General features: G+C 34.9%; 3 protein-coding genes across 3 annotated transcripts; 2 read left to right on the top strand and 1 right to left on the bottom strand.

Annotated features, from left to right (window-relative positions):
• The first annotated feature begins 3,526 nt into the window (after window positions 1–3,526).
• LOC116108377 (glycerate dehydrogenase) lies at window positions 3,527–6,945 on the top strand. The gene is made up of 13 exons (XM_031394626.1): window positions 3,527–3,715; window positions 3,817–3,900; window positions 3,994–4,134; window positions 5,004–5,125; window positions 5,260–5,341; window positions 5,493–5,565; window positions 5,642–5,733; window positions 5,830–5,904; window positions 6,006–6,113; window positions 6,195–6,272; window positions 6,374–6,418; window positions 6,528–6,642; window positions 6,722–6,945. The coding sequence occupies exons 1-13, from the start codon at window positions 3,593–3,595 to the stop codon at window positions 6,742–6,744; spliced, it is 1,161 nt and encodes a 386-aa protein (XP_031250486.1). The 5' UTR covers window positions 3,527–3,592; the 3' UTR covers window positions 6,745–6,945.
• A 2,885-nt stretch (window positions 6,946–9,830) lies between these two features.
• LOC116108388 (SKP1-like protein 1A) lies at window positions 9,831–11,094 on the top strand. Its single transcript, XM_031394641.1, has 2 exons — window positions 9,831–10,390; window positions 10,896–11,094. Exons 1-2 carry the CDS (start codon window positions 10,076–10,078, stop codon window positions 11,067–11,069), a joined length of 489 nt encoding a protein of 162 aa, XP_031250501.1. The 5' UTR covers window positions 9,831–10,075; the 3' UTR covers window positions 11,070–11,094.
• Window positions 11,095–15,764: 4,670 nt separating this feature from the next.
• Window positions 15,765–16,493, bottom strand: LOC116108417 (nonsense-mediated mRNA decay protein 2-like). The gene has a single exon (XM_031394669.1). It carries the CDS (start codon window positions 16,491–16,493, stop codon window positions 15,765–15,767), a length of 729 nt encoding a protein of 242 aa, XP_031250529.1.
• Between the last annotated feature and the right edge of the window lie 2,346 nt (window positions 16,494–18,839).

Genomic DNA, 18,839 nt, shown 5'->3' with positions numbered 1-18,839 from the left:
AACATGTAATTTATATATTCGTGAAGTTTCAAAACATGGATGTTTTTGAAGAGTAGGGAGTGAAAAATTACGATCTGAAATCGGATTGAGAGATAGCATAAAGGTGAAGCATTATAATCCAAGCCTTTTGAAGATTCCAAAGACCAGGATGGATACAATGGAAAATCTACTTGGTTTAAGTAAACAATAGAAAAATTACTTGGATAACCTTTTTTAAAAAGTTAAATTAAAAAATAATTATTTTTTAAATGATTATATAAGGAAGACCTTTCCTAAGATTTTTGGATATTTCTATCATTGTCTTCTACACTTAATCACGTTAATACCATTACTTCCATGAAAATAGCAAAAACCTTTTGATTTGATATTGAAATATAGAATATTACGATTTTTTGAAAAAAAATATAGTGTTTAAAGTTATATGAAATGTCAAAAGTATATATATATATATTAACTAAAATTTGGTTAAAAAATGTTTTTTCAAAAAACCGATGAATAAACTCAACTATTAGACTCTTGTAATGCATGAGGGAGTATAATGATATCAGCCTTGCCCAAGTGAATTTTTTTGATAGTTTATAACTTTAAATGGGACAAATTAATATTTTACATATAATAAATATCATTATAACCTTTATATAATATAAAAAAGATCCAACTCGAACAAGGTTAATATCATTATACACCACTCAAGCAAGAAGCGACTCGTGCGAGACAAGACTCTTGCAACTTGAGAATCTGTAATTTTTCTGGAAATTTCTTTTTATTTGTTTTTTTTTTTTTATGCAATATTCCATTTATATTAAACACATCAGCCTAATATACACTCCTAAACATTTGTAAATAATACAAAAGACATAAATCTAAAACATTAAGGAGAAGATTAGAAGAAAGAAGAAAAGAGAAGGGAATTGAAGAAGAAAAACTGTCCAAATTTAATTCTTAAAATAGGGTCAAATAAGTAGTTATTTCAATTTAAAACTTGAAAGTGAAACATTGTTGGCCTACATTGAAAAATAAAGTGAAAAAAAAAAAAAAAAAAAAAAAAAAAAAAAAAACTTCTTAAATGAGTATATCATTTATATTTGGTAGTGCATACTTTGTTAAATGAAATCTACTAAAGCTCAAATAGTTTTAATTGAAGAATTAGATTCACAAAACTACCTACAGGATTTTTATAAAAAAATTTATTGGCAAAAAAAACACCAGTGGATCAAGTGGAGATGTCCTTTCAATCTCATATTATTTGAAGTATGAAAATTAAATTTACAATATTGGGTATATTATTCAAGAGGTCTTGAATTCTAATCACCTGATTCTCACATTGAATTAATTTAGACGAGATCTTAAGGATTAGTTAACACTTGTGCAACCGATGTCGAACTTGTTGATGTCACACAAAATATTCAATAATCTAGCTTCCTTACATCAATTTTAAACACTTCAAATTCAATACTTGAGAATCGCTAATTTATTGTTGCGATGAATCTGAGGATCAACATCTATTGGGTATTCACAATATTTCATTCTTATGAATAATCAACAGTTCACCTTCGGATTCCACCAAATATGCACGAAACCAATTGTCTCTTTAGTCCATATCAATCAGTTTCATCTTCAGGAATCCAATCTACCCGTTGAATTTCTACTTTAGGAATTCTTATTGATGAGGTGGGATCTGCTGGTATTTATTTGACAATAACATTTGATGGAATGTGAAGCAAAAGAGACAGCTTGAAATTTTTCACTGTAGATCAACGCATGAGAATCCCTTAGAAAATAAAAGTCTACTACACAAATCTCATCTTCAGGATCAAGACCTTCTTGGAAGATTGTCCAGCTCCCATCCAAGGGCCTACCGGCAAAGAAAGTTGCTGCAATTATACAGTTTGAAGAATCCACTAAAGATGATAATAACTCAATCTTAGAAGTAAAGTCAGCAATAGGTAATTTATGTTGCAGTGAAATATCAAAGGATGTGGAAGACAGACTGAATTCGGATTGAAGAGAAAAATTAGCCGATAGGATTCATACAATACAGGGCTAAGGCAAAGCAGTAGGAGCCAGCCTTTGGAAGATCCACAAATCCAGGATGTGGTTGGGAGATTAAAACTATAAACCTGGTCTTCACAGAGGTCAAAGAAACTCAAAGAATCGTTTTGTGGAGTATACTCGTGAGGGAGAATCAACCATGGAACTGGAAGTACTCCACGGCAGCGTTTTTCGTTTTTTTATATCTTTCTTTTGCATGGCAGCTGCATCGACATCGAATGTTCTTTTTCATCTTGATTAAAATTTTTGTTTTTGCATGGCTGTGATAACGAAGCTTCTCTCTCTTCTGTAATTTTCTTTTTGCATGGCTGCTGTGGCTTGTGGAATACATTGATGCACCAAGACGTCGCCGTATTCACGAATTGATTCGAGGGGAAACAAGGAGAGGAGACTGTGGAAAATAATTGTATGCTTAATTCTAGGATGTCTAAAATAAATTAATTGTATATGAACACTAATCTAATTTAATTAATTAATTTTTCACAAATTTTATTAATTAATTTCTAAAATGGAGGCACATTGATTAATAAATTGGACTCTTTTGTGACCGAGGGTGTTGGATCAATTTGCGCCTATCTTGACTTATTGGCGGGGTCTTAAAATTAACAATCGATTCTTGGGATCCTAAAGTTAACGACCGCATACACCTTATAATGACTATCCTTATAGAAACTAACGTGATTCAAATTCAAAATCTCTTGAATAATACACTCAAAAGTTATTATCTAACTATTCGGCCATCTATATATCGTTAAAACTGGACCCTTACAAACACAAAACTCATCGACAAATTCAAAACAATAAAAATAGGCTGACAAATTTCTCACCAACTTTCTTTCACAAATGTGACGTGGTAGCTCGTATTTGGTCAGTCAGGATCTATTACGAGTTAAACAATTATGAATTGTTAAATTATGTTTATAAGAGAAAGTTAACAAAAAGGGTTTGTGAGGGTAATATTATCCTGTTCAAAAGGCCGAAATCAATGATCCAGTCAATGGACGGCTCTCATTTCACAAGCATCAATACAAACGATAAGACATAGTTTAGCCTGATCAATTCTGGTCAATTCCCATTAGGACCATAACCAATATAGCCCACAAGCTTATATTGTCCACAGACAATAGATGTAAATTCGCCATTCGACAAAAAGGATAAAGGCTCCCTTACGTGTCATCCACAGGTGACGCCATCTCACCTTTATCTAATACCAAATAAATGGAAGGTCCAAATACTTCAACCCACACTACACTTTATCTGATCAAACCACATCCCATGGTCATCCAACCCACCATATTAACTTGCATCCCTTCAAGTCAACCGTTGATGTATAGCGAAAACAATCATAGGGTTATCAGCGGATCAGGAGAGTAGAGAAGACTTTTATAAAAATAAATGCACTGCAAGTTATTGTGGTGTGCTGCATCACACCATAACACACTCAAATAATACAGTTTAAAGCAGAGCAGAGAGAACTTTTAAAAGCTCTGTTTTTTCATTTAGAGACCACACACTGTTTTTTGTCACTAGCTTGGCTGCCATGGCGAAACCAGTTTCAATTGAAGTGTGGAATCCAAATGGGAAATACAGAGTTGTTAGCACCAAACCCATGCCTGGAACTCGTTGGATCAATCTCTTGATCGATCAAGATTGTCGTGTTGAAGTAAGTAACCAATATTTTTCTCAACTTGTTTATCGATTTTTTAAAAGTATTGAATTATCCATGTAAAGTTGATGACATTTTGTTATTTGTTTCATTTTCAGATATGCACCCAGAAGAAAACTATTCTTTCTATCGAAGATATCATTGCTTTGATTGGTGACAAGTGTGATGGAGTCATTGGACAGGTACTTTATTTTATTTTCGGTAATCAACGAATTTTTTTTTCCTTGAAATAAGTTTGTTTGGCTGTTAAATTTTATGTGTTTTTTGTGTTTCAGTTGACGGAAGACTGGGGAGAGACTCTGTTTTCTGCATTGAGTAGAGCTGGAGGAAAGGCTTTCAGTAACATGGCTGTTGGTTACAACAATGTTGATGTTAATGCTGCCAATAAATACGGTGTTGCTGTTGGAAATACTCCTGTGAGTTTGGTTTTGTTTTTCTTTTGAATGTATTTGATTTCAGAATTTTTTTTTTTATATAGCACCAGTCCAATTCTTATCAAGAGTGTGTTTTGGTTCCAAGTATCAATCTATTGTTTAAGTGTAGCAGAAAAATTGTGATATGACATGAAACCAAAATATTATTATTTATAACCAAAATATCGGTTAATATCTTATTGTAGTATTACCTTGTTTGCTACTTAAAATTATGTATTGAAGGTATGGCAGGTACATGTCAATGCTATGGGTTTGTTTCATACATCTAGTGTTTACTTGAAAGCAAAGTTATTGCATGCTATATGGTTGATTATATGCTTATTAGGCAGTCATTTTGATGTTACTAAAACCACGCCAGTCTTATGATATGGACCATATTGTACATTAAGGCTTGTTGTGGTGGTCATCTCATCTTTATCCACATTATGATGCGTACCTGTATGGTTGATGTAAATGTGCAGTACTTGTGTGAATGGATTGTAATTTGTAAATATTCCGTGTGTTATGCAATATGATATGACACTATTCTGATTGATATTATCCACTAAAGCATGATTGTCAATGTATAATTACTAGCTAGTGACAATTTCGCTCACCTTACATAGCTACGTGGCCTCATGTTATTAACAAGACCGTTTAAAGCTAATCACCGGTCATTATATCACATGCATATGAATGAAGTCATTGTAAGGAAGGATGTTGCTCACCATTACTATCATGTGTAACTTACTGTTATCTGTAAGTGCTAGAATACATTTTTGGGTTGCAAATAAGAATTACATGTGATTGTAGTAGTAAGAAGACTAGTAGCCAAGATTGTGTATTGATATAATTTATTGGTTATATGTTAGGGAGTACTCACAGAAACTACAGCAGAGTTAGCTGCTTCACTCTCTTTGGCAGCTGCAAGAAGAATTGTTGAAGCAGATGAGTTCATGCGGGCCGGCTTATATGATGGATGGCTTCCGAACCTGTATGACCTCCACTTTATACTATAGCCTTCAATTCTTTGCTTGTTTTTGCATCTTTTCAAATATATGGTTAAATTTGAATGCTCTGCAAAAATTAAAGTCTGTGACTACTGACTGGACTACTGTTCTCTGATAGGTTTGTCGGAAACTTGCTGAAAGGACAAACTGTTGGTGTAATTGGAGCTGGTCGTATTGGATCTGCTTATGCCCGAATGATGGTAATGTTTTGCTAAGTGAATGGCAGACTTATTCTCTCCCATATTTCTATAGAGCTGATCTCAAAAGCCAGTTAATAATTTGCCTGCAAGAATTCTTAGTGTGCTTTTTGTTTATGTTTTTGGGAATAATTCTTTGTCTGTTCTACAACAGGTTGAAGGATTCAAAATGAACCTAATATACTATGACCTTTACCAATCTACACGCTTAGAAAAGTTTGTAACAGGCATGTCTCAATCTTCTATTAAATTTAATCAATCTCTGAGTCCTCTATGCTGACATTTCTATATTTCCAATGGCAGCTTACGGCGAATTTCTGAAAGCCAATGGTGAACAACCTGTTACTTGGAGAAGAGCAGCATCCATGGATGAGGTGCTTCAGCAGGCAGATGTGGTAAGAATCCATTTGCTGAGAACTAAATATGTATTTTGGTTTTGTATCGAACATCTACTTGTAATTAAAATACACTGGTGTTGCTTCTCTGTGCAGATAAGTCTTCATCCTGTGTTGGATAAAACCACTTATCATTTGGTCAACAAAGAAAGGCTTGCACTGATGAAGAAGGTGACCTCTTGAATGTCCTTTTTGTTCTTGTGCGGTTACTTGAGAAGATAGATGCAAGTGTGCCTTGCTTAACATCTAAAAATTTGTACCTTTATCTGTAGGAAGCAATCCTTATAAACTGTAGCAGGGGTCCAGTAGTTGATGAAGTAGCTCTGGTGGAGCATTTGAAACAAAATCCAATGTTTCGCGTTGGTCTTGATGTTTTTGAGGTAAAAAACTCACCTCTATATCAAATTTAGCCAAACCTCCTCCCAAGTTAATACATGATTGTATCATTGGTGTTGTATTAGGACGAGCCTTACATGAAGCCTGGACTTGCTGATATGAAGAATGCCGTTGTAGTACCTCATATTGCTTCCGCATCCAAGGTAACATTAATGGATATTGTATTTCAAGATTAAATGACATATAAATATCTCTACTGATTAATTGGTGAAGATTGTAATTGTTTCCCGTTTGATTTATGCAGTGGACTCGTGAAGGAATGGCAACGCTAGCTGCTCTCAATGTCCTGGTATGAATTAGGATAGGAAAATACCAAATAACTTTCACACTCTCAAGTTCAGTTTCAAGGGGTTTTTCACTATTTTGACTTTGCTTATGATTGATCGTCCATATTACAGGGAAAGATTAAAGGATACCCATTGTGGGGTGATCCAAACCGAGTAGAACCATTTTTGAATGAGAATGCTCCACCTCCAGCTGCATGTCCAAGCATTGTGAACTCGAAAGCCTTAGGTAATAATATCCATCTATATTTCGAGTGTTGTCACATTTGCCTTGCATTTGAGAAGTCTGATCATACTGTAATATGCAGGTTTGCCTGTTTCGAAGCTGTAAACTAAGAAGATGAATACATCATCACATGGGTGCTTAATAGTGTGAACAGAGTATTATCTTAGTGAATTATAAAGAGTGTAGACTCTTGTGAGTTTCATTCTGACAACCATGTGTATATTGCTTATATGATTAATGTCTTGTATACTTTGTTTAATGTGTTGTAATATTAAGGCCTATGATGCCTCTACATCCAATTTTAAAGTCTAATGGATTTTGGCCATATAAAGTTAAAAAGAAAAATTAACTTTGAGAATAGTGATATAGGTTAAATCTCTATAAACTAATACTCAGTAAATTAATAACCTCGATTAAATAATATTTATGACCGGTCCTGACTTAGGATCAATGTGGCAAAAAATTTGCTAAATTTATAAGATGATACTTTAAAAAAAAGAAAAAAAACATATACGTGTCACTAGATATATAAATTAATAATCTCCCTGTATACCAAAATTATATATAACAAGATTAAATTAGGAGACCTTCGAGCTATTCCCTCAACCACATATAAGCTAGCCGAATGATGTTATTTTAGTAGTTATTCCCAATACAATATTATTTATATCTCATATGTACATGCATTAAATTTAATGTTTAAAAAAAAAAACATACATAATACCTTGATAAATTAATAATTAAATAATATATTAATTAATTAATAAATTTTCATGATTAACACATATTTTTAATGATTTATAGGATTAGGTTACATAAAAGAACATTTGATTATTCACATATCACATTTTACATGCTGAGAATATTATATTAAAAATTGATTTGATTAATGATCCAAACAACCATAAGATCATTCACTGTTAATGTACTTTATGAAAAAGTTGACATGTGTTTTTTAATGGCTTAAATTGTTTAAATAAACAATTCTAAAAGGCCACACTATTTACATTCAAAATTGAGTAAACGACGTTTTTCTCACCCAAGGTTTGCGTTGGCAACATTCTTCCATTCAAAACGTTATAAAATATCATTTTCTCATCCAAAGTTGATATTTTATTACCATTTAATATTAATTTTGGTAGTAAAAATTCTCTCTCTCACTACCATTTAAAGTTTCAGTCTCCTCTATATAAAATACCTCTTATTTTTATATTTGATTTTTCGTCGATTGTTGACCACCATAAAATTAGAGGCTCCGTTTGGTTCAAAATTTGGGGGTTTTGGGAAAAGTTTTTTGAAAAAAGTTAAAAAAAAGTTGAATTGGGCGGGTATTACGATGTAGGATTTATAAATTACTAAAATACCCTATATGTTTATTTTTTTACAAAATACCCCCTATAATAAAACATTAAAAGTTAACAAAAATACCCCTAACCCACCCTCAAACACCCCCAGTCGGCCACCACCACCGGAGGTGGCCGGAGTCGCCTTATGGGTGCATGACCGGCTGGATCTTGCCGGTCATGCGCCGCTATGGCCTTTTCCAGCCAGATCCACGGTGGATCTGGCCGGCAAAGGCCAGATCTACGGCCAGATCTGGCCGTCAACTGCCAGATCTGGCTGTATTTGCTCTCAACGACGGCCAACAAACGGTCGTCGTTGATGGTCAACGACGACCGTTTGTTGGCCGTCGTGACCGACTGTTACGGCCAAAGATCTGGCCGTCAACGGCCAGATCTTTGGCCTTAGATCTAGCCTTTTCCGGCCAGATCCACCGTGGATCTGGCTGGAAAAGGCTAGATGGCCCACTACGGCCAGATTCAGCCGGTAGTGAGCCATCCTACCAGATTCGGTCATTTTCCGACGGTGGTGGCTGGAATCTGGTAAATGTGGATGTTGGGGTGTTTTTGTAATTTTAAAAAAAATATTTAGGGGGTATTAATTAAATTAAACAAATTAAAGGTTAAAAAAAATTGAATATATTGAAAATAGTATTCCCAAAATGAGGGCTGCGTTGGTTCAAAAATTGGGGGTTTTGGGAAAAGTTTTTTGAAAAAAGTTAAAAAAAAGTTGATTGGGCGGGTATTACGATGTAAAATTTATAAATAATAAAATCTCTTTATGTGTGTTTTTTTACAAAATACCCCCTATAATAAAACATTAAAAGTAACAAAAATACCCCTAAACCACCCTCAAACACCCCAGCCGGCGACCACCACCGGAGGTGGGCGGAGCAAGCCGTATGGGCGCATGACAGGTTGGATCTGCCGGTCATGCGTCGCTATGACCTTTTCGGCCAGATCCACAGGTGGATGGCCGGAAAAAGGCCAGATCTACGGTCAGATCTGGCCGTCAATGGCCAGATCTGGCGTATTTGCTCTCAACGACGGCCAACAAACGGTCGTCGGTGACCATCAACGAGACCGTTTGTTGCCGTCGTGACCGAGTGTTACGGCCAAAGATCTGGCCGTTGACAAACAAACGGTGTCGTGACAACGGCCAGATCTTTGGCCTTAGATCTGGCCGGAAAAGGCTAGTCGGCCCCTGCCGCAGATTCAGCCGGTAGTGCGCCATTCTAACAGATTCCGGCCATTTTCCGATGGTGGTGGCCGGAATCTGGTAAATGTGGATTATTGGGTGTTTTTATAATTTAAAAAAAAATTTAGGGGTATTTAATTTAATTATCAAATTTAAAGGGTTTATAAAAAGTTGAATATTGGGAGTAGTATTCCCAAAAATCTGAATTTTTAGGTATTTTATGTTTACTTTTTGGGAATACTAAAAGTAGTATTCCCAAATGTTAAACAAACGCCGAGCGAGAGTTTTTGGGTATTTTACTGTTAACTTTTTGGGAATACTAAGAGTAGTATTCCCAATTTTGAACCAACGAAGCTAGAGTTTTTGATATTAGATGATTTTTAGTGATTTCTGATTGTAAATTTTTAATCAATCACTATCATTCGATTGCCAATCTTTACTTATAAAAAACTCTCTAGTTTGGTTTTTGGAACTCGCCCAATACAATTGGGAAGAAGTGTATTTATGGGTGCTAAAGTAGTATTTTGAAATTTTTTGGGCAGATAGTGTCATTAAGACAAACCTTGGGTGAGAAAAACTGGAAAAAGTCGTTTACTTTTCAAAATTCAGAACCTTCATTACCTATTCCTACTTGGCAGTTGGCACATGCCTCCTCCATGTAAACGACATCGTTGCAGCAGTCCCAATGAGACTCAAATCCCAAAACTCCTTTTTAGCAAGTAATCCTTTTCCGAAACGGCGGCGTTCGGTTCCCAATCGCCAACCTCTCTGTATATAAACCCTAACCCTCCACAATCACAATCACAATCACAATCACAAATTTTCTCTCTCTTTCTCTCTCGCTCCCGGAAGAAGCAATCATTCAGTCGAGAAGAACATTACAGTCGAGACGAAAACGATGTCGTCGTCTGCTGAGAACAAGAAGATAATGCTCAGGAGTTCGGACGGTGAGACGTTCGAGGTGGACGAGGTGGTGGCGCTGGAGTCGCAGACGATCAAGCACATGATCGAAGACGAGTGCGCCGACACCGTGATCCCCTTGCCGAATGTTTCCGGTCAGATTCTTTCAAAGGTAATTGAGTACTGCAAGAAGCACGTGGAAGCCACTACAAGCAAGGAAGCTGGTACTCCTAAAATGTCTGATGATGATCTCAAGAACTGGGACCATGAGTTCGTCAAGGTTGACCAGAATACGCTCTTTGATCTCATCCTGGTAATCTTTTTACGCTTTTGCCACTTTTTTTTTTCGGCTTGTAATGTTATTTGAAAGTTTTTATTTTGAGAGTATTTACGTTACAATAGTTCGATATCGCTGTCATTTCCACTACTCAAATATGAAATATATACTAATTTTAAATAAAAAAAGTAATTTTATTCCGTACAAAGAAGAGAAAGCTTTTTCGTAAATAAACTTTTTCTTTCTACGCTTTTGCGTTATTATTATTTTTGTTTGGTTATAATGCTATTAGAAAGTTTTGGTTTTTGGGTTCCCGGGATATATGCATATCGTAGTAAAGAAGCTGTTGACCCCTTCAATCTTTGCGTCTGTTTGATTGGTTTTAGAAAGATTTGAATTTTTGGGTTATCTACGTTCCTTTGACCCTTGATTTTTTGATAATTGGTTTATTTTTCTTTTGTTTTTAAAGTCAACTAGATGTTTGTTTACAAGCGGGGGTATTGCTTATTTAATAATAGGAATTGCTAAAAAAAAATTGCAGGCGTCCAACTATTTGAACATCAAGGGGTTGCTTGATTTGACCTGCCAGACCGTGGCTGACATGATAAAGGGGAAGACGCCGGAGGAGATCCGCAAGACCTTCAACATCAAGAACGATTTCACTCAGGAGGAAGAAGATGAAGTCAGAAGGGAGAACCAATGGGCCTTTGAGTAGAAGAACCATCAAGGCCGGCCTTACACAGTTATACTAGTAGGAATATGTTGAGAGACAGCAGCAGCAACGTCTGATGGTTACTATATCAAGTTTGGTATTAGGTTTCTGTAGTCGGTATTTTTGTGAATTCCATATGTGATTCGGTGTGGTTTGAACCCTTTGTTATCGAATAAATGTTTTAGGTTTTATATATAAAAAAAAATATGGTTGGGTTTTGGTATTTGCTTGGTCAGTGATGTTAATCTTTCTCCAATTCTGATAAGGATGATCTTTTATGGAAAAACTTGAATTTGAAGCAACCTATATTTGAGCAAACATTGGAGGGTATTGCGGATCGCACTGGCCACTGAGTATACTTTTAATTATTTCGTGCTAGCAAAACAATATGCAAAAAGTTAGGGATAAGGGGGAATCTATGAATGGAGGACTCTCTGTGAAACAATAATGCATGCTCTGATAGATTACATACGTCCCTTCAATTCATATTAAGTAAATGAAATATTGTCATTTGTATTTGTGTTTTAGTCAGGAACTAGCCCCATTGTGACTGTTAATTCTTCCAGGTACACCCCAATTAATCAAGTTTATAGTGTATATTTTTGTTGATAAAGTCCCGTGGGTTTGCCTTGGTATCGTGTTCAAGTATTGAATGATCGAAAAATAAAGCTTGAGATGAGAAACTAGGAAGTGTGTTAACATCCTCAAAGGTATCAAGGTTCTTATAATATATAATATATATATCCTAAGAATCTGCTTTTGGTAGGCATGTACTTAAAAAGTTGGTGTTATTGCTGTATTTTAAATTTATCAAACGAAAGAACATGCGACTGAATACCATTGGTCGTTCCTTCTTCTTACTTTAGCCAAGCTACAATAAAAGTTCTAGCTAATGGCAGTGTCCATTGTCCCTTCGCCTAGAATTTCAATTTAATCAAAGTTTTTTTTTTTTTTTTTTTTTTTGTTTTTTTTTTTTAATGATAGGGGGTGTTGGGTTTAGAGGTGGAACATTTTGACTGGGTTAGGCGGGTCAACCTAACCTAGCCTGTAAAGATGCGGTTTAACCTGATAGCAACCCCCGGGCGGGCCGAGTTACACAATGGCAACCGCAACCTGGCGGGTTGCTGTTTGTCTCTTTTGTAAGAGACCCGTCAACTCGTCGGGTTGCAACAGCCAACCCGGCGGGTTGGCCGAAAAAAATAAAAAATTTTATTTTATTTTCAAATACCCTTTACCCTTGAAATATAGCCGTTATAAGCCATTGGAGAGGTCTTTTTCATCATTTTTCTTTCCCATTTTTTCCTATAAATTGGCCCTAAACTCTTACATTTCTCACAACTCAAATTCTCTATTCTCTTCATATTCTCTAACTTAATATCTCAATTATTCATTTATTTCTTAATTTTGTTATCAATTTGCTCGTATTTAATTTTTATTAGTTTTTGCAATTTTTAATTCATTTTTCCAACTTTCCAAATTCCAAATTCCAATTCTCTTCTTTAATTTATTTCTTCTACATCAATTTTTTTTTTTTTCAACTACAAGGATATTATTTCTTTCCTATCAATTACAATGATGACAGAAACTACATCAGTCCTAGTCCAGTCCCGTGTTTTACTAACATAAATGCATGAGGAGATTCAAATAGTCCCGCTTTTCCATTCTCAGAATCCGAACACCTCAAATATGCCCCCGATTCCAAAAGCTCCCGGTGGTTCTAGAAGTCGTCCTCATAATCGTCGTGCTCGTCAACTTCATCTCAAGCTGAGGCGGGATCATCAACTGCGTCGAAAGCGAAGACAGACACCTATTAGACGTTGGGCGCATTTCGATAAGTTTTAGAGACAGAAAATGGCGTTCAAGTCAAGAAAGCGAGATAGAGCAATACTGTGGAAATATTTATAAAGCTGTTCAGGTAAAAGTACTAGTACTTTAAAAAGGCATGCTAATAAACATATTGATCAACATGGAAGAAAAGAGAAAGCAATCAAACTCAAAATAACTAATATGGGTACTAATTGGCGGTATAATCTGATGTATATAAGGATAAGTTAGCTTTATATATTGTTGCAACTGATCAACCTATAACATGGCTGAAGATAAATATTTTGAAGATTTGTTCAAAATTCATTTTTTCCAGGATTTAAAAGTTATTCTAAAACTAACAACTAGAAATGATTTAATAAAATGTTTTTAAAAAAATGAAATTAGAATTAAAAAATAAATACATACTTGTATTATTAGTGTGGCTCTAACTATCGTATTTTGGAGTGGTAGAGCTAAACAAGATTATATTTGTGTGAATAGTCATTATTTTGATAATAAATGTAAATTAAATAAATCTTATTAGGATTTAGATTAATGGATGTTGATCATAGTGGTGAACAAATTTATAATAAAATTGTTGAAGTTTTAGAAGATTATGATGTTGTTAGTAAGTGATAAGTTTAACTTTAGATAATGCAAGTTCTTAATAGTAAAGCTATAGATTATTTTCAAAGTAATTATCCTTTATTAACAATTTGAAGTTTTTTCACCAACGTTGTGCATGTCATGTTATTAATTTAATTGTGAAAGTGGCATGAAAACAATTAAAGAAAAATATTATAGAATAGAGATGTTTAGCTTGGATTATAGTAGTAATAAAAAAAATGTTGAATTTCAAGACGTTGTATAAAATCAATATGTCTCCTAGAACTTTTGCATTAGACATGCCTGTTAGATGGAATAGACTTATTTAATGCTTGATTCATGTTTACTTATGCTAATATAATTAGTTTGTAGCAAAAAATAGAGGTCCTCATTATTTGGTAGAAAATGATTGGCATATAGCTAAAGTATTTCATTATTTTCTTAAAACTTTTACCAATCTACTTTACAACTTCTTGAGTGTATTATCCTACTAGTCCATGGTAATACATACAATTATAAAAATTTTCGAGTATTTATAAAAAACAAAGACAATATATTTAAATGCACCAATAAAGGCATGTAATTTTTTTTTTTAAAAATATTGGGAACCCATTCATTTTCTTTATTGTTTAGGTGCTATATTTGATCATAGAATTAATTAAATTAGCAGGTTTAGAAAAGGTTTTGACAGTTTATGTGAAAATTTACAAACCGAAGCATATGCCAATCAATAGGAGAGGTAAAAAATACACTTTTCGAAGTATATTTCCAGTATGAAAATAGGTATGGGAACCGAAAGAGGTGAAACATCCAGAGAAGCTGCAAAGAAGAAACAAATGAAGAATTCTTACTCTTGGGGTGCACTGAATAGGCCGAAAAGGACTGAACCGAAGCAGAACCTTTCTTCAGAAGCTCCACCAACAACAACAAACTGATGTACTGTCTTCCATGCAGTTGTTGAGTAATAAGCTTCAACAATATTTGGCAACCCCTAAATGTACTAGTAGATCCACACAGAGATCCAACTTTGATCTCTTAGACTATTGGAGAGCTAGGAAATGTATTTTTCCGGTATTATCAAGACTTGCTTGGATGTTTTCGCTGTTCCTATCTCAACCATCTCATCTGAACAAACATTTAGCAAGTGGAAGAATTTTAAATGAAAGGGGACTAAACTTTCACCCCAATTGATTGAAGTCCTCACATGTCTTCGAGATTGAGAACGGTCGCGCCATCAAGGTCAATACGAGGTTGTCGACGATACTTTAATAGAATCATTTCAATTTTGTAATATAGATGATACGGATGAGGGAGGTCCTAGTGAACCCCAAAATTAGTTGTTTTGTAAATTGTAACTTGACAAATTAATTGTCAATTATTGCACTCTTTTTTCCTTACCAAGTTTTTGTAATATTGGGTTTTTCTTGGTAAGGTTTTTAACGAGACAATAATTATTGTAATTTCTTATTTTATTTTTAATAAATGAATAAATTTAATTATTCTTATATTACAATTTTAATGTATTAAAATTGAATTAATATTTGGAATATTAACAAAAAAAAAATTAATTTAGTTTAATTGTTGATATTTGAAAAGAAGTTTACAATTAACTAAAAACAATTACATTTATTCATTTATAAATTGTTAATTATTCATTTAAAAAGTTAATTAAACATTTTTACTTAAACAAAATAAAACAAAACAAAATTTAAAAAAAAAATAAAAAATGCAGGTTAACCCGACCCAACCCGCGCCTAACCCGGTGGGTTAGGGTTGGTGGTCTGGGTTGGGTCAGCCAATTCCTTAATATTGGCGGGCCTAACCCGGCCAGCCAATGTCACCAAGTGGGTCAGGACCGAACCACCATTAACAGCAACCCGTCGCTGGATGGGCTGGGTCGGGCCGGACGGGTTGCTTTTTCACTCTATTTGGGTTAGTTGATGTGTATTTCAACTAATCCTCTGGGGCTTTAGAACTATCATTCGGGTAAGAGTTTTAGTGACTATTCTTATTAATACCCAAAAAAACCTCTTGAGTAATACTCTCAAAAGTTCACATCAAATATATCACTCAATCATCCATAAGTAGTGTTTTCTAAACGAAGTTATTGCATATATTAATCTTTGTACAAGCAATGAGAATAATATAATAACATGGGCAAAGAGCTAAATCAACAGAGACCATAAATTAAAAAAAAGAATCTGTCTCATCAAGCTAATAATGTCCAACACTCCAATGTCCAGACCAAAAGTAACAGGTGTATACAATATATTTGGCAAAAAGAAGTCAAAAATTCGCAATCATGTAAATAGCTACGATAGAGTTCTGCCTTGCTTTTGCTGCACAAAGCTTAGCAACAAGATCATTCTCTTCTTCCTCCAATTTTCTATTCGTTTCCTCCATTTCCTCAGCGAGCTTTTTGTTCTTCTCCTCCGTCTCCTGAAATAGCTTGTGGTAGTATTCAGCGTAAGAAGTTTGAGCTGAAAGCTTTGAAGAAAGATCATCTCTCTCTTCTCTCAATTTGCGAGACTCGTTTACATTATCTTCCAAACAAGCTTGAGTATCATCAAGCTTTAAAGAAAGATTTTGTCTCTTTATGAACCAATTGCTTCTGTCCTCGAGATAGTCTTTCTCCTTTTGAAGGTATAGTCCTAGAGACTCTGAGGCGGCAGCAAGCTTTGCAGTGAGATCCTTTTTCTCTTCCTCCAAGATGAGACATTGTTCCTTGCAGTCAATTATGAGCTGATTTTTGAATCTGTTTTCAAATTCAACTTCAGTGGAAAACTTGTAACAATCTGCAGCTTTCAATTTTGGATATTCATATTCTTCTTTTTCTTCATCCTTGTCATCCTCGCCCTCTTTATCATCATCGTCGTCATCACTGTCTTTGTCTTCATCATCAGTACTATCGTCGTTGTCTTCATCACTATCATCATCTTCATCAACATCATCATCTCCATAAACATCATTTAATTCCAGCAAAGCTTCGTTCCTTTCACCATTTGCTTCTTTCATTGATGGTGACTTATCCTCAAGATCAAATTTCAGTGGTTCTTCCTTCGGCTCCTTCACTAACTAATCACGATCTCTGGGGACTGCAGCTAACCGACGAAGTTCTTCCAAATAAAGTGTGTCCAAATAATTATCATACTCCAGCTCCAGCTTCAGTAACTCATAATCGAGCATTACAAATTTCAAAGCTTCTTCATCCAACTCAACTTCCTCCTTCGGTAACTTGTCTTCCTCAAATAAATCAATTTTCGATGGTTCTTGAGCCACCACAACTATTTCACCCTCCAATGGCTCCTGAAACTCAACGTTCTCCTTCGGTAACTCGTCTTCCTCAACTATTCCACCTTCCATTAATAGCTCTTGATCCAACTCAACTTTCTCCTTGGGTAACTTGTCCTCCTCAACTCTTTCAGCTTCCAATGGCTGTAGATCCAACTCAACTCTCTCTTTGGGTAACCTGTCTTCCTCAAGTATTTCAGCTTTCAATGGTTCTTGGTTTGGTTCAACTTTCTCCGCCTGTAAATTTTCCTCAACTATTCCAGCTTTTAGTAGCGGTTCTTGTTTCGGCTGTGTCTCATTGTCCATCTGTATGAAATTTATATGATCAACGATGAGACACAATTGCAACCAACTCCCACAAATTGGATAATCAGGATATACATACATATATAGCACTCAATAAACAGAAAAAGGAAAAAAGAATAAAAAAAAAAAAAAAAAAAAAAAAGAAGCATAATGGTAAATCACTCACCGATTTATAAATCCAGTGCACAAATTTTATGATGAAAACAGTGTGTGTGAAACAAAACAATAAAGAAGCTAGGTCAGCCACTTTCCACTTTGAAACTAGGCTGTAGCAAGCGTGTAAATGTGCAATCCAAAAATATACTTCGTCCCTGCACCCAAATAGGTCAAATTGAATTTTGTAACTTTTCATCACATCAATACACAAAGATAGATATTAATTTGTAAATATTGAAATTGTCACTTGCAGCAAAGGCATGGATACGGTGAGTAAAATGGGGCGTCACCGATTTCACTTAGATATACTGTTTCCATTAGTTCGGTTGTTAAATAAATAAGATAATTGATGACTGAAGATTCGGATATTGATACTGAAAAATTAGATAAAATAAACCCACTCTATTGATGATGAAAGCTACCAACTCTGCAATCAGTAGACAATAACTCTGTAAAAGCTCGTCTCCACCATCACCGCTAGAAACAAGTCTTCATCTGCCTTTCTTCTCTTTGAGTCTCCATTAGAGAAGAAGAAGAAAAAGAGAGAATGAAATAAGGCTTTTGAAAGCTGGTTTTGTTCTTTATTTATATAGTTATAGATGTAACAATATAAGGGTTTTAATTTATGAGTAAAAAAGAAAATCTAAGTTAATTTTGTTGGGTTATGGGTAGGAATAGGACACTGGAAGTCGGAAGTGAAGATCCATTATATTCTATTTACCTTAGGATTCTAGTGCACTCGGTTTTATCATGGCTGCTTAAATTAATTATATCGAATCATATTCTTCCACATTAGCATGATAACATATTAATTATATCTTCTCGTGTTTTCTCTTATCTCAAATTATGATCGCACTATAAACCCTAATTGACTAAGTCTTCCACACTTTATGGTTTTGTGTTATCAATTATATCTAGGTATAAAATAGCAATGTTAATACTTTTTTGTTTAGGTAACTGATAATTTATTAAAGAATAATGAATATACAAAAAACAAGGAAGACCCCTAACGGAAGGTACCTTGGAGATAACAAAAGGGACCAAAAGACAGGATATACAATCCTTTACAGAGCAAACATACCCCAGACCAGAAAAAAACAGTCAAGGGTGCCTATACAAACGGTCAACAAAGAGAACAAAGCACACAAAACAGCTAAAACCAGGGGGAAATAAAAAAGAAACCAAACAACCACAAACGGCTTCAGAACCCGACAATCCTGCAGCCACAGCCACTTTTCCACACCAGCAGAAACACAAAACACCACCATAACAGCCCAGCCACACAAAAACATCCCCAAAAGAGGGGACTGCAGCAGCCACCAACCCCGAGAGCAGATATACAGAAACCACAAAACAGCAACAGCCCCACCACCCAAGTTCACTTTGCCCAGAGCACCAAAAACTACAGCCAACCCATCCGACCAGCCAAACAGCATGTAAACACAAAGGAGGGGACTGCAGAACTTCTTTAAACATATCAATTATGTATTTAGTTCATATTGACTTATTAAGAAGTACAGAAGATTTCAATTTAATTAAATGTGGTGATATTGAATTTATTGATCTTATACTAAAGTTAGACTATTTATTCCCTAAAGTTGATAGAAG

This window comes from Pistacia vera, unplaced genomic scaffold, assembly GCF_008641045.1.
Source record: "Pistacia vera cultivar Batoury unplaced genomic scaffold, PisVer_v2 Contig563, whole genome shotgun sequence".
NCBI classification, from domain to species: Eukaryota; Viridiplantae; Streptophyta; class Magnoliopsida; order Sapindales; family Anacardiaceae; genus Pistacia; species Pistacia vera.
The sequence above is the reverse complement of the archived record's forward strand: the minus strand, read 5'-3'. Positions and strand labels throughout refer to the sequence as shown.